Here is a 16502-nt window from a genome sequence, read left to right as displayed (position 1 = left end):
GCACCTCCTCCAGTCCCTCCAAACTCTGCAGTCCTGTCCCCTCATCCGCATCTCCTCCAATCCCTCCAAACTCTGCAGTCCTGTCCCCTCATCCGCATCTCCGCCAGTCCCTCCAAACCGACTCCGGTGTGGCAGACACCCAGCAGCTGGTCTCCATGGCCAAAAGGCTCCCGGGAGGCAGATCCAGAAGTCCACAAAAAAAAGCACCACAGAGGTCACGAAAGTGGCACCCCTTGTCACACAGTCCCAAAGGGTCCCGGACCAAAAGGCAAAAAAATATAATAAGACATGAAAACAAGGGTGCGCCTATCTCAGCTACAATCGGGCGCAAGGCGAGGTACACCCTGGACAAGTCGTCACCTCATCGCAGGGCCAACACAGACAGACAACATTCACACTCACATTCCCGCACTAGGGCCTTACTAAGTCAAATTAATGACTTACTGTAAGTAAGCGTTTGCAATAAGTGTTTGAAAAAAATAGTTAAAAATGGGGCCACATGCTGACATATGCTCAATCCATCATGCTTAATTTATTACAGCATTTGGGAAGACTGTAGTGGATTTTTGTTATGTAAATGTTATATTTTTATCAACATGTGATAGCAGGGACCCTGCTATTCAAAACTAGGCTGCTACATTACTAATGATTAATGTAAATATATAGCTGAAAAAATAGTACAATAGCAATAGGAGAGGCTATTCATCCCTGAACACCATGGATTTCATGAAGGCTTTATCATGCAGTTACATTATTATATAAATGATCAGAGACAGCGTCAGGAAACTCTTCATTTAACAATGTCTTTTTTTGCTGCTTCAACACAGAAAACGGCAAAGTGAAATAACTTAGTTGTTAAATGTAGGCAAATAATGATTGTCTTTCTCTCAGACGGACAGGACTTTGCTGTCCGTAACACACACACACGCGCACACACTGCACAGTGAGCTAACGTTACGCTAAAAGCTAATTAGCCTTCACCTCAAGGACTGGGAGACACCGTTTGATGAAGTCCCCGTCTGAGAAATGTCTGTGTGTGGCAATTAGTTGAGCCACCTCATAACTGGCTAATGTTGCATTTTGTTAAGCACTCTTACCACAATGAAAAACTGTTGCTGCGTTAGCAAATTAGATGCCATTTGCTTAACCTTTGCTTCCAGCTCAACACCTGTGTAGGACGTGAAGGCCTGATGTTTTGAGTCATAATGTCCTCTTACATTGTAATCTTTCATCACAGCGACAGTTTCATTGCAAATTAAACAAGTGCACTTACTCTTGTTTCTAATGAAAAAGTAAGGATTTGTACACCGGGTCCGAAATCACTTGCAATCTTATGTCTTTGTAGTTCTGCTATTTTCGTTAGAGTGAACAATTAAGTGTTGATGACTTTTAATCAATAAAGTTGCTATGATATGAATCACTTATGTGGAAGATGATGTCCACAATAGCTCCATATAGTGTTTAAACTAGGAAGTACAGAACAATTAATTAAAATGCATGTTTTGTGTAGGCCAAAGTCCATCTAGTTTTAGACTTCACGCGGGCCGTTTGAAAAGGGTTGGCGGGTGGCATTTGCCCCGCGAGCCGTAGTTCGAACACCAATAATTTAGACCATCTGCTGGTTTCTGTTACCTTTCAAAGCCTTTTTATGCATCTATCCACAACGCTAACATTATATTTGTACACATTGCTAGCTTCAGTACCTTATCCCAAGACTGTTACCTGAAGCCAGAAGGACTGCTGGAAGTAAAGAGGCTGGAATTCAGGAGACGGACAGTTTTGGGCTGTGGAGCAATGCCAAAGACAGCAGCAGCCATTGGAAAAAGACAGCTTGGTGTCTTTGGAGACATCCTGCTTTCAGTCAGCTACGACAAGCACCCCAATATCAGGTAGGACAAATGCCAAATGTTCTTATTGGGTGTTTTTAAACTTCTGTCAAGATTTAATGACACTGATTGGGACTAAGACAATTTTAACACAAACGCGAATATTTTAAAAATGTTTTTAGTTTCCCCTCGGCTCTTTGTGTTTAACCTACTACGGCCTCGGTGCATCGTCAATTCTAAATCATCATTTAGTACTGTTATGACCCAGTGTAATGCCGTGTATGCTTGAGTTATCGTTTGTAAAAACAGCACCATATGGTTGTCCAATTTGATCATTGCCTGTATTCCGTTTGTTAGTGTGACTTCCCTGTTACTTTCTTTGAACCGTAAGTAGATTGCACAGGCAGCTGCATCTACATGGTCTTCTCAATTCATCTTTTGCTCAAGCAACATCTGTAAGTGTGTTCACAATATCATGTATATTTAATTTGACCAGTTGCATGTTTGATGTGTCCGGTATTGCTTGGTTTTAAATGTCACGTCCCGCTCATTAAATATGCGTGGTGGTCAAGTCAACGTCTGTTCTCAGTGGGGAATAGCCTTTAGCCTTTCTTTAAGAAAAATGCCCTTTTAACTGTACAAACCATTCAAATCGCAAATAGGATAAGCATTTCTTCAGAATTCCACGAAAGGTAATCAAGAAGGGCAGAAGAGTGCAAGATTTTTTAAAACGACGCCAAAAAAAGTAGCTCCAGTCCAAGGGAGCAGAGTCCAAGAGTTTGCAGTGATCACTGTCAGAGTTATTTGGTGTTGAACCCCAAGATGTAGAGATGGGTGCAGGCATGGAATGTGAAAACATGATTTAATTAAATACTAAGACAAAAACAAAACCAAAAGGGTACAAACGCAAAGCGCGCACGAGGCGGATAATCAAACAAAAGGAGCTAGCCTGGGAGCTAGAAAATAACGAACAGGAGCTTAGTGTGGAAGCTAGCGGGTAGCGAACAGGCAAACAGAAGTCGTACTTGTATAATGAAAAATAAAACAGAAGCAGGGAACAAAAACAGTAAGCTACAAACATCAACTGAATATAGCTTACCGCTACGCTGCAAAGACAAGGTACGACACGACAGGAGCGATAACACATCAGAAGAGCGCCTAGACGTGACATTGACAAGACAATACAATGATCCAGCAACTGACACAAGACAAAGCAGGTACAAATAGGAGCAGGCTGATTGGCAACGGGTGTGGCCAGGGGCCAATCAGCCACTGCTGGAATGGAGGAACACAGCACTCAGGGAACAAGACAGGAAGGTGACAAAATAAGAGCACTAGACAGGAACTGAAGACAGGAGATACTAAACACAGAGGAAAGACAAATGCAGAGGAAAAAAATCAAACATAGACAAACTGCCCGGGGAAAGCCTGACAATCACGTCGTTAGAGGTTTGTTTGATATACTTTTAAGGCTTAGTGTTTCCCATTTTAGTATTATCTTGATATTATTTATATTTCTCAAAACACATTTTTGCTACTAATGTTTTTGAAATGCACAAACTCGGCGAGTCTAAATAAAAGACAGAAAATGTGAGCAAAACCTAAAAGGGTTAAGATTTTACCAAAGGCAGCAATCATAAATGAAGCTTTCAGCACATCCACAGCGTTGACATCTATAGTTATGTTTCGATAAAGACGGGGAAACACATGCATACTCGTAAACAGTGTGTGAAACGGCAACAACAAACTTGGCGATCGGTGCACAGTTAAATCGTAAAATGCAACCTTACGCTAGAAAAAATGATGCATAATTATCTGGCAGTCTTGATATCAATTTCCTTGACCCAGCCACACACAAGTTGTAGACCTCCATGCTTTTCCTTGTTGTAATCTGTTTTGTAGTGTAGAATGATGTCTGGAGCACAAGATAGTTCGACATGTCTGGGAACACGGCCGACGGATAATTCTAGATATCATTTGAAGAATATTTTTTTAAATAAAGTATAGGGATTTATTCCATTGCATTGTTAGATTTTTTTTGCTTGTATCTGATTTTTGCAGATAAGATCTAGCTTCCTTGTGACACAGATAGTTCTCTTGCTGCTTGCTGCGCAACAGCAATCTTGGCTTGGCTGACCACCACTGTTTTTCACTTCCGGGAAGAAATCACGTCACAGAATACAAGCAATTGTTCTATGCATATTTTGTACGTGCTAATTGCTACATAGCTAAACTAACATTGCAACCATTTGTCCTTAGCCTAGCGTAGCATTTTCTTTGTTTTTTGATGGATCGATTGAAACTTTTATTAGTAGATTGCACAGTTCAGTACATATTCCGTACAATAGACCACTAAATGGTAACACCCGAATACGTTTTTCAACTTGTTTAAGTCGGGGTCAACAGTCGATTCATGGTATGTTTTTTCCATCCATCCATCCATCCATCATCTTCCGCTTATCCGAGGTCGGGTCGCGGGGGCAGCAGCCTAAGCAGGGAAGCCCAGACTTCCCTATCTCCAGCCACTTCGTCTAGCTCTTCCCGGGGGATCCCGAGGCGTTCCCAGGCCAGCCGGGAGACATAGTCTTCCCAACGTGTCCTGGGTCTTCCCCGTGGCCTCCTACCAGCTGGACGTGCCCTAAACACATCCCTAGGGAGGCGTTCGGGTGGCATCCTGACCAGATGCCCGAATCACCTCATCTGGCTCCTCTCGATGTGGAGGAGCAGCGGCTTTACGTTGAGCTCCTCCCGGATGGCAGAGCTTCTCACCCTATCTCTAAGGGAGAGCCCCGCCACCCGGCGGAGGAAGCTCATTTCGGCCGCTTGTACCCGTGATCTTATCCTTTCGGTCATGACCCAAAGCTCATGACCATAGGTGAGGATGGGAACGTAGATCGACCGGTAAATTGAGAGCTTTGCCTTCCGGCTCAGCTCCTTCTTCACCACAACGGATCGATACAACGTCCGCATTACTGAAGACGCCGCACCGATCCGCCTGTCGATCTCACGATCCACTCTTCCCCCACTCGTGAACAAGACTCCTAGGTACTTGAACTCCTCCACTTGGGGCAGGGTCTCCTCCCCAACCCGGAGATGGCACTCCACCCTTTTCCGGGCGAGAACCATGGACTCGGACTTGGAGGTGCTGATTCTCATTCCGGTCGCTTCACACTCGGCTGCGAACCGATCCAGTGAGAGCTGAAGATCCCGGCCAGATGAAGCCATCAGGACTACATCATCTGCAAAAAGCAGAGACCTAATCCCGTGGCCACCAAACCGGAACCCCTCAACGCCTTGGCTGCGCCTAGAAATTCTGTCCATAAAAGTTATGAACAGAATCGGTGACAAAGGACAGCCTTGGCGGAGTCCAACCTTCACTGGAAACGTGTCCGACTTACTGCCAGCAATGCGGACCAAGCTCTGACACTGATCATACAGGGAGCGGACTGCCACAATAAGACATTCCGATACCCCATACTCTCTGAGCACTCCCCACAGGACTTCCCGAGGGACACGGTCGAATGCCTTCTCCAAGTCCACAAAGCACATGTAGACTGGTTGGGCAAACTCCCATGCACCCTCAAGAACCCTGCCGAGAGTATAGAGCTGGTCCACAGTTCCACGACCAGGACGAAAACCACACTGTTCCTCCTGAATCCGAGGTTCGACTATCCAGCGAAGCCTCCTCTCCAGTACACCTGAATAAACCTTACCAGGAAGGCTGAGGAGTGTGATCCCACGATAGTTGGAACACACCCTCCGGTCCCCCTTCTTAAAGAGAGGGACCACCACCCCGGTCTGCCAATCCAGAGGTACCGCCCCCGATGTCCACGCGATGCTGCAGAGTCTTGTCAACCAAGACAGCCCCACAGCATCCAGAGCCTTAAGGAACTCCGGGCGGATCTCATCCACCCCCGGGGCCTTGCCGCCGAGGAGCTTTTTAACTACCTCAGCGACCTCAGCCCCAGAAATAGGAGAGTCCACTACAGATTCCCCAGGCACCGCTTCCTCAAAGAAAGACGTGTTGGTGGGATTGAGGAGGTCTTCGAAGTATTCCCTCCACCGATCCACAACATCCGCAGTCGAAGTCAGCAGAACACCATCCGCACCATACACGGTGTTGATAGTGCACTGCTTCCCCTTCCTGAGGCGCCGTATGGTGGTCCAGAATCGCTTCGAAGCCGTCCGGAAGTCGTTTTCCATGGCTTCCCCGAACTCTTCCCATGTCCGAGTTTTTGCCTCCGCGACCGCTAAAGCTGCACACCGCTTGGCCCGTCGGTACCCGTCCACTGCCTCCGGAGTCCTATGAGCCAAAAGAACCCGATAGGACTCCTTCTTCAGCTTGACGGCATCCCTCACTGCTGGTGTCCACCAACGGGTTCTGGGATTACCGCCACGACAGGCACCAACAACCTTGCGGCCACAGCTCCAATCAGCCGCCTCGACAATAGAGGTTCGGAACATGGTCCACTCGGACTCAATGTCCCGCACCTCCCTCGTGACATGTTCAAAGTTCTCCCGGAGGTGTGGATTGAAACTCTCTCTGACAGGAGACTCTGCCAGACGTTCCCAGCAGACCCTCACAATGCGTTTGGGCCTGCCAGGTCTGTCCGGCATCCTCCCCCACCATCGCAGCCAACTCACCACCAGGTGGTGATCGGTAGAAAGCTCCGCCCCTCTCTTCACCCGAGTGTCCAAAACATAAGGCCGCAAATCCGATGACACAACTGCAAAGTCGATCATGGAACTGCGGCCTAGGGTGTCCTGGTGCCAAGTGCACATATGGACACCCTTATGTTTGAACATGGTGTTTGTTATCGACAAACTGTGACGAGCACAAAAGTCCAATAACAAAACACCACTCGGGTTTAGATCCGGGCGACCATTCTTCCCAATCACGCCTCTCCAGGTTTCACTGTCGTTGCCAACATGAGCGTTGAAGTCTCCCAGTAGGACAAGGGAATCACCCGGAGGAGCACTTTCCAGTACTCCCTCGAGTGTACCCAAAAAGGGTGGGTATTCTGAACTGCTGTTTGGTGCGTAAGCACAAACAACAGTCAGGACCCGTCCCCCCACCCGAAGGCGAAGGGAAGCTACCCTCTCGTCCACTGGGTTGAACTCAAACGTACAGGCTTTGAGCCGGGGGGAAACCAGAATTGCCACCCCAGCCCGTCGCCTCTCACTGCCGGCAACGCCAGAGTGGAAGAGGGTCCAGTCCCTCTCGAGAGAACTGGTTCCAGAGCCCTTGCTGTGCGTCGAGGTGATTCCGACTATATCCAGCCGGAACTTCTCTACCTCGCGCACTAGCTCAGGCTCCTTCCCCCCCAGTGAGGTGACGTTCCACGTCCCAAGAGCTAGCTTCTGTAGCCGAGGATCGGACCGCCAAGTGCCCTGCCTTCGGCTGCCGCCCAGCTCACAATGCACCCGACCTCTATGGCCCCTCCTATGAGTGGTGAGCCCATTTGAGGGATGACCCACGTTGCCTCTTCGGGCTGTGCCCGGCCGGGCCCCATGGGAACAGGCCCGACCACCAGGCGCTCGCCATCGTGCCCCAACTCCGGGCCTGGCTCCAGAGCGGGGCCCCGGTGACCCACGTCCGGGCGAGGGAAATCTGGGTTCATTTCGTTGTAATTCCATAGAAGTCTTTGAGCTGCTCTTTGTCTGATCACTCACCTAGGACCTGTTTGTCTTGGGAGACCCTACCAGGGGGCATGAAAACCCCCAGACAACATAGCTCCTAGGATCATTGGGACACGCAAACTCCTCTACCACGGTAAGGTAGCAGCTCAGAGAGGAGGGTATGTTTTTTCAGTTTCACAAAATCTTCAGTAAACTTCTGAAGCCTTCTTCACCGTGGAGTTATTTAGTGTTAAGCTGATTGTAGGCCTTAGCGATATGGACCAATACTGATATCCTGGCTTTAAGTCCTGGTGTGGATGGCTATTGTTTTTAAACACTGCATTGGGGAAAATATTTGTGTTGTTGGTTATTCAATTTGTATTGCATTTGTAATATAACCTTCACCCCCTTTTTGTGTGCAGTTATCCTTTACAGAATGGCTGGCAAATGAATCCCAAGTGGAAAGAAGTAAAGACGCCATGACTGACTCAGAACGGTAATACAGAGGCTGACACTCATTGCATATGCACAACATACCCACAGACTAGGTCTAAGTCTACTTGTGTGTGTGTTAGACTGGAGTACCACCAGTGGGCATGTCTGCACCTTTATCTAACTGCTCCAGATAATGAGGGTGGCTGTGGAGGAAGCATGAAAAGTGTTTTCTTTCATCTCATTCATGCCCTCATGGACCAGCAGTCCAGGTTAGTGTGTTGCTCAGCAGTACAAAATTGATCTCTAAACTCTGCCCTAGCTTGCATTGGCGTGTACCGAATTACGTACTTAAATGAGTACCGACCGAATTCCGTCTCCACTACTGCATACGTAAAATTAAAATGTACCATATTTTGATACCTTTTGTTAAAAGCATGTGACATCACATCCGGTTGCAGACTTGGCACTAGCTCAAACACTTAAAGGCCTACTAAAATTAGATTTTCTTATCCAAACGGGGATAGCAGATCCATTCTATGTGTCATACTTGATCATTTAGCGATATTGCCATATTTTTGCTGAAAGGATTTAGTAGAGAACATCCACGATAAAGTTCGCAACTTTCGGTGCTAACAGAAATGCCCTGCCTCTACCGGAAGTCGCAGACGATGACGTCACATGTTTGATGGCTCCTCACATATTCACATTGTTTTTAATGGGAGCCTCCAACAAAAAGTGCTATTCGGACCGAGAAAACGACAATTTCCCCATTAATTTGAGTGAGGATGAAAGATTCGTGTTTGAGGAGATTGATAGCGACGGACTAGAAAAAAAAAAAAAGTTAAAATTAAAAAAACGCGATTGCATTGGGACGGATTCCGATGTTTTTAGACACATTTACCAGGTTAATTCTGGGAAATCCCTTATCTTTCTATTGTGTTGCTAATTTTTTAGTGAGTTTAATAGTACCTGATAGTCGGAAGGGTGTCCCCACGGGTGTCTTGACGCGCAGTGTCTCAGGGGAGTCGACGGCAGCTATGGACGGCACAAGCTCAGCTTTTCTCCGGTAAGAACTGACTTTTTAACCACAATTTTCTCACCAAAACCTGCTGGTTGACATGTGGTCGGGATCGATGTTCTCTTGACCGCGCTCTAATCCATAGTTAAGTTTCACCTCCAGGAATTTTAAACAAGGAATCACCATGTGTTTGTGTGGCTAAAGGCTAAAGCTTCCCAACTCCATCTTTTGTACTGTGACTTCTCCAATATTAATTGAAAAAATTGCAAAAGATTCAGCAACACAGATGTCCCAAAAACTCTACAATTATGCCGTTAAAGCAGACAACATTTAGCTGTGTGTGTGCGCAGCGCTCATACTTCCTAAAAACCCGTGATGTCTTGCGTAAACGTCATCTTTACACGACGTTTCGAAGACGAAACTCCCGGGAAATTTAAAATTATAATTTAGTAAACTAAAAAGGCTGTATTGTCATGTGTTGCAATGTTAATATTTCATCATTGATGTATAAACTATCAGACTGCGTGGTGGGTAGTGGTGGGTTTCAGTAGGCCTTTAAGTCATTGGTACTTTTACTCTAACTTTAAAGGACAAACAAGCAATGTTGTAATTTTTTCTGCCGACAAGGCAAGCATGCCTGATAGAAAGCTCTCAAAAGCAAGGCTCCACTTTTTAAAATGCGCTTGCTAAATGCTAATTTACATGTGATATGTCAAATTAGGGTTGTCAGAAGTATCAATACTTTGATACCAACGTGCAAAAATTACATCAATACCAACTTTTTTAAAGTATCGTCTGCACCAAAGACTGTCCAACATGTTTTCATCGGCAAGCTATGTCGATTTTTGGCATGTGAGAACTGAGCAGTCCGCACTGAAGAAGAAGCCTTTTATCCTAAAAATATAAGCCTGTGTTTCTCATATATTTATTTATCTGTATCATCCTACCACAAATTTAGTGCTTTTGCTTATTCCTCGCTTATTAACAAATGATAATAGAACTTTGGTAGTATGCATTGTAACTTTGATTGTATGCTTTACAACACATCTAATTTATACCTGCTTCGCCAGAGAAAGACATAGCAGAAGAGCTCTGCTTTGCTACTTTACCAACACACAAATTAAAAGTGAAACGAGGAGGAAGTGCCGGGTTTCCCACACATTCATTTATTTGTGGCGGCCCGCCACGAAAGAATTACGGCCGCCACAAATAAAAAAAAAAAAATTTTTTTATTTTATTTTATGTTTTTTCGGCTTTTGACCCCCTCGACCGCTCATAAAAGCAATGAGACTGTCTGTGAATGGAGCTTGTAGTTAAATATTATATAAATATGTAAATATGATATAAATATGTATATAAATATGTACATAAAGTGTTGTAATTATATTCCAACTCCGCGTTCTTCTTAGTCATCGCCGCCGCCGCTGCTCCCTACCCCCGACCACACCACCACAAATAGATGCCTCACCTGTGGGAAACACTGAAGTGACAGAGTGTGTTATACCCCATGCCTTTATTTACTAAATGAATACAAGCGGTCATGAAAAGTGAAGTATTTGCTGGGTGAGTAAGAGCAGCGATCCGCCACCACAAACCTGGAGTGTGCTTTAAATGTGGAACACATGCAGAAAACTTCCACAAAGTTTCTACCCAATTTTAACACTTCTATAAATGTTAAGAAGACACAGCTTAGAGACACTCTTACATCGTTTGGTCACCATCTTTCTGGTTAAATAAATAAACCAGTGGTGTTCAAATTGTAGCCTGGGTGCCATTTGCAGAACACAGCTCTTGTTTATGGGTCCATGGCACTTTGTAGAAATAAAATGAAGAAAAAAACCCCATGGAAAAATAGATCAAACCAGCATAACCTAATGAAAAAAGGCTAAAATGTTGACACTAATAAGGAATAAAAACACAAAGTCATGGACTTTGTTGGTTTTGTTTGTGAATTTGTCTTTAAATTTATGTTTAAGTCTTTTTATTAGTCTATTTCATTACAAATTACACAATGCCACACCACCACCTTATGAAATACTATTAATAAAAAATATATTTTTTTTTAATATACAATACTTGAAAGCTCCATGCCACTGCTGTTGTTTTTAGAAGGTACAATAGTTGACTATTGTGGTTATTAATATGATATTTACAAGCACAGTCTGGAAGGTTATTGAACACTGCTGTTTTTTTTTAATGTATATTTTCTCTTGGTAGCTGATACTACAATTTAAATTATTTGCAAAAACTGTTGAAGAACAGTCATCTTAAATATTTGACACTCTGAAACACTTTTCAATGAAGTAGTAAATTTAAAAGTCCATTTTCTACCGCTTGTCTCTTTCAAGGTAGCGGGAATGGTGGAGACTATCTCGGCTGCACTCGAGCAGAAGGAGGGGTATAATGGGTTCAGATTTTTATTTTTGTTTTATTGTGATATCAAATAAGTATTGAAATTCTGGTATTGTGGCGATCTAATGCCATTACTGATTAGGATTAGAGATTTTACATGCCAATTTCAACATCTCCAAATTTGGTGATGAAAACTACAACTAAGATGCACAATACAATCAAACAGCTGGTATGTTTAAAGTACAAACTGTAGTTCCTGTTTGTAGGAATCAACAAAATACAAGGCTGGCATATTCATCTTAATGGCAAAGACTATTTACTTACTACAGCAACATATTTAGGACAAACTGAAATTAATGTATATTTGAAAGTGATACTCAGAGGTGTAAGAAAGAAAAATATAATAACTGGACATCACAAGTTATTATTATCAGCACCCTGTTAAATGTTGCGTTTTAAAAATATGATGTCATTATTAAACACATTAACAACATTTATTATCACATAAACACTAAACGAGAGCTGAGCCAGAAGACAAAGCTCTCGGTCTACCGAGCAATCTACATTCCTACTCTAATCTATGGTCATGAAATGTGGGTCATGACCGAAAGAGTAAGATCGCGGATACAAGCGGCCGAAATTAGTTTTCTCAGAAGGGTGGCTGGCATCTCCCTTAGAGATAGGGTAAAAGTTCAGTCATCCGAGAGAGACTCGGAGTAGAGCCGCTGCTCCTTTGCTTGGAACGAAACCAGCTGAGGTGGTTCGGGCATCTCGTGCGGATGCCTCACAAGCGTCTCCCTAGGGAGGTCCTTGTTGCACGTCCCACTGGGAGGAGACCCCGCGGCAGGCCAAGGACCAGATGGGGGATTACATCTCCTCTCTGGCCTGGGAATGCTTCAGGATCCCCCAGGAGGAAGTTGCTAATGTTGCTCTGGAGAGGGAAGTCTGTGGGTCTCTGCTGGATCTGTTGTCTCGGCGACCCGGTTCCGGATAAGCGGTTGAAGATGGATGGATAGATAAACACTAAAGACTTAAAATTGGTACCGTTGAGTGCTTGTATCGATTCCAAATTACGGGGAATTGGTACCGTACTGGTTCAAATGTGAATAGTACACATCCCTTGTTGTCAAGCTGAGATGGACCACAATCCCAGTCTATTTTGTTCTAGAGCAGGGGTAGGGAACCTATGGCTCTAGAGCCAGATATGGCTCTTTTGATGACTGCATCTGGCTCTCAGATAAATCTTAGCTGACAATGCTTAACACAATAAGTAATGAATAATTCCGCTCGTAATCACAGTGTTAAAAATAACGTTCAAATTATAAAACATTCTCATGCATTTTAATCCAACCATCCGTTTTCTACCGCACCTGTTGAAGATGTCACATTAAAGGTAAGAAGTATTATATTCATTGTTGGTTAACTTTAGAATAACAATGTTATTAAAAAGAGTAAGAGACTTATTATACTCTAAAAATGTTGGTCTTACTTAAAAATTAACACATTTAGTTGTATTCAATGTTAAAAAATATTATGTGGCTCCCATGGAAATACATTTTGAAATATTTGGCTTTCATGGCTCTCTCAGCCAAAAAGGTTCCCGACCCCTGTTCTAGAGTGTAGCCCACCTCACCCAGTAAGTCATAGGAATGACACCTAAAGCCAGTATTCACACTCACATTGGCACCAATGGACAATTTACATGCTCTTTTATGACTGGGAAGACGCTGAATCATCTTGCAGAAGCCCAGCTGATCATCAAATACAGAACTTGCTACTGGTGGCCAGCCGTGGTTAGAACTTTGTCTCACCTTTATTTTCTGTTCCTGTGATGTTTTTTGATGACCTTTTTAATGCTTATTGGATGACTTCATCACACATTTTCAACTCTTTCACACTTTTCATGTTCACAGTGAGAAGAGTCCAAAAGATCACGCAATCTCACAGAGAGGAACCTGTCTTCCAGACATCATCTGCATATTACAGGTAACCAATTACGATCTTCATTCAATACTACTTAGCAACCAAAAGTAAATTGTAACGCATACATGGGGACAAACTCATCATATCCTTGTCCACCTTTTTTTTTTCTAATTACTAAAAGCTTAAAGGCCTACTGAAACCCACTACTACCCACCACGCAGTCTGATAGTTTATATATCAATGATGAAATATTAAAATTGCAACACATGCCAATACGGCCTTTTTAGTTTACTAAATTGCAATTTTAAATTTACCGGGAGTTTTTTCTTGAAAACGTCGCGTAATGACGACGTGTACTCGTGACATCACGGGCTGTTAGGAAATACTAGCGCTGCGCACACACACAGCTAAAAGTCGTCTGCTTTAACGGCATAATTACACAGTATTTTGGAGATCTGTGTTGCTGAATCTTTTGCAATTTGTTCAATTAATATTGGAGAAGTCAAAATAGAAAGATGGAGTTGGGAAGCTTTAGCCTTGAGCCACACAAACACACGGTGATTCCTTGTTTAAAATTTCCGGAGGTGAAACTTTACTATGGATCAGAGCGCGGTAAAGCGAACATGGATAACGACCGAATGTCAACCAGCAGGTTTTGGTGAGAAAATTGTGGTAAAAAGTCGCTTCTTACCAGAGATCAGCTGAGCTTGCCCCGTCCATAAAGCTGCCGTCTACTTCGCTGAGACATTGGCGTCAAGACACCCGTGGACAAACCCCTCCGACTATCAGGTACTGTTAATCTCACTAAAACACTAGTAACACGATTGAAAGATAAGCGATTTCCCAGAATTATCCTAGTAAATGTATCTACAAACACGTCCCAATGCAATCGCATTTTTTTTTTAACTTCTTTCTTTTTTTTTTTCCAGTCCGTCGCTATAAATATCCTCAAACACAAATCTTTCATCCTCGCTCAAATTAATGGGGAAATTGTCGTTTTCTCGGTCCAAATAGCACTTTTTGTTGGAGGCTCCCATTAAAAACAATGTGAATATGTGAGCAGCCCTCAACATGTGACGTCATCGTCTGCGACTTCCGGAAAAGGCAGGGCTTTTCTGTTAGCACCGAAAGTTCCGAACTTTATTGTGGATTTTCTCAACTAAATCCTTTCAGCAAAAATATGGCAATATTGTGAAATGATCAAGTATGACACATAGAATGGGCCTGCTATCCCCGTTTAAATAAGTAAATCTCATTTCAGTAGGCCTTTAAGTCAACGTCGACATACATGGTCAACATAAGGGGTAATCTCTATGAAAAATTGTTCCATTTATGTCGACATGTGTTGTAGTACAGAGGTATCTCGGTTTTCCTACGCCACACTATTCATATGCTTTGGTTTACGTAAAATATGATTTTAAATTTGATGTTAAAATTGTTTTCTGCATGTTAAAATGTCATTATTTTATTTAAAATGTGTTTTGTCTTCTGATTTTTGGCTCTCAAACAGATTAATTGGATTTACATTATTTCTAATTAGAAAACAATGCTTGGGTTTTCGTCTGACCTTGACAGATGATAAACAAAACATCGAGGTACCACTGTGATCTTGACATTATTATAAGCAATGTGAAACCACAGTAACACCACTATTTCTTAATTCCGCAACATTAAAATGTTGCGGAATTAACATTAACAATTAATTGCACATAGTGACTTTCTGTTTAGTGAAATGTAAGCTATAAAATAAAAAATAAGCGGTATTAACTAGAGATGTCCTGAAATAATATTGATATCGATTCAATATCATCAAAAGTATGGGATTATATTGGATTATGGTTTATGGTGTAAATTTATTTTGAACATGCATACAGTAAAAATACGTCTCATTACATGTCCAAAGAGGAGTAGAAACAGTCCGCTGACGGTGGTTGCCTCTTTAGCAACTTGCAGAACTTCTAACATGTATATTTCAACAATTTTGTACCTTGTGCCGATTAGAGCTCAACTGGATGTGTCAACCCGTCAAACGATATTACTCTGGTTTTTATATAAAATGTTGGATGATATCCCAGTTAGAAGAAGTCCTACACCTCGTCTCCTTAAATAATAAAAATAAGGAATTATATAGCGCATATGTGACGGACTTCCTGCCGTCCTGGTGTGGGTTGCGGGGACACCTGACACATGGCGCATAATAGCAGTTTTGACCTTGATTTATTATTTCAATAAATCTGTTGTCAGTTGGCCCTTTGGTATGGTTACTTTTCAGTCCGCCCTTCCGGCCTGTCTGCTGCACACCTTTCGGCGTCCGGGGCTTGCGTCCGCTGCGGGGCTGCGTCATCACTCTCTCGGTGTGGCTTGTGGCGCTCTTCGTCTGCTGGCCGTTGTTTCCTCCTCCGTGCTGCTCTCTCGCTCGTTCCTCACGCGCCCTTTTTGTACTATAGCAGCAGATAGACAGATTTTGAGCAGGTGTATAATATATGCACCTGGCTCAGATTGCCGCTCCAGTGTCGCTCCACATGTGTCACGCCTCTCCTCGGCGCCGCATGCCCCGCCTCCTGGCCTCCAGGTGGGCCCGCGCTGCTGCTTTCCGCCCGTTGTCGGCCCGTCAGCTGTGTCTCTCCACATACCTCCCCCGCCAGTTCTAGGCCGGACTCCGGTCCGGCCGAGCATGCTCCCCCCGCTCGTTTCCTTCCCGAGCGGGGAAAAAAATTGCTGCGGCCCTCTGACTTCTTAGCCTTTGTCTTTGTCTTTCTTTTCTTGTCTTTTGTGAGTCTTTCCTTGTCCTCTTTGTCCTCTTCTTTCTTTTCTTGCATTTCTCCAAGAATGTCTGTCTCCTTATCCTCGGTGAGTTTTTCCTTGTCCTCTTCGTCCTCTTCTTTCTTTTCTTGCATTTCTCCAAGAATGTCTGTCTCCTTGTCCTCTGTGAGTTTTCCTTGTCCCCTTCTTTCTTTTCTTGCATTTCTCCAAGAATGTCTGTCTCCTTGTCCTTGGTCAGTTTTTCCTTGTCCTCTTAGCCTTCTCCGTCTTCATCTTCTTTATCTACCAGAATTTCTTCAATTATTTCTTTTTGTTCATTATTCCCTTGGACTTCAACTTCTTTAACCTTTTTTCCATCATCATCAACTTCTTCTTCTTTAACTTCTTCTTTTCTCTCAATTTCTTGAGGTTTTTCGACTTCGTCCTCATCTTTGAGTTCTACTTCATTTTCATCATCTTCATCTTCTTTATCTTCCAGAATTTCTTTTTCTTCATCATTTTCTTGGACTTCACCTTCTTTAACTTCTTTTTCATCATCATCAACTTCTTCTTTAACTTCTTCTTTA

General features: G+C 43.5%; 1 protein-coding gene across 5 annotated transcripts in view; it reads left to right on the top strand.

The window, feature by feature from the left end:
• Window positions 1-16502, top strand: part of LOC133568227 (Fanconi anemia group A protein-like) — a 115465-nt gene that overhangs the window by 73090 nt on the left and 25873 nt on the right. For all 5 annotated transcript variants that reach the window (XM_061920025.1, XM_061920026.1, XM_061920024.1 and 2 more), the window contains 4 exons: window positions 1695-1889; window positions 7868-7941; window positions 8021-8149; window positions 13164-13236. In XM_061920025.1, coding sequence (XP_061776009.1) covers window positions 1695-1889; window positions 7868-7941; window positions 8021-8149; window positions 13164-13236 — 471 coding nt within the window. The remainder of the gene's footprint in view (window positions 1-1694; window positions 1890-7867; window positions 7942-8020; window positions 8150-13163; window positions 13237-16502) is intronic.

This window comes from Nerophis ophidion, linkage group LG14, assembly GCF_033978795.1.
Source record: "Nerophis ophidion isolate RoL-2023_Sa linkage group LG14, RoL_Noph_v1.0, whole genome shotgun sequence".
In the NCBI taxonomy this organism is placed as follows: domain Eukaryota; kingdom Metazoa; phylum Chordata; class Actinopteri; order Syngnathiformes; family Syngnathidae; genus Nerophis; species Nerophis ophidion.
This window is presented reverse-complemented; position numbering and strand designations above follow the sequence as displayed.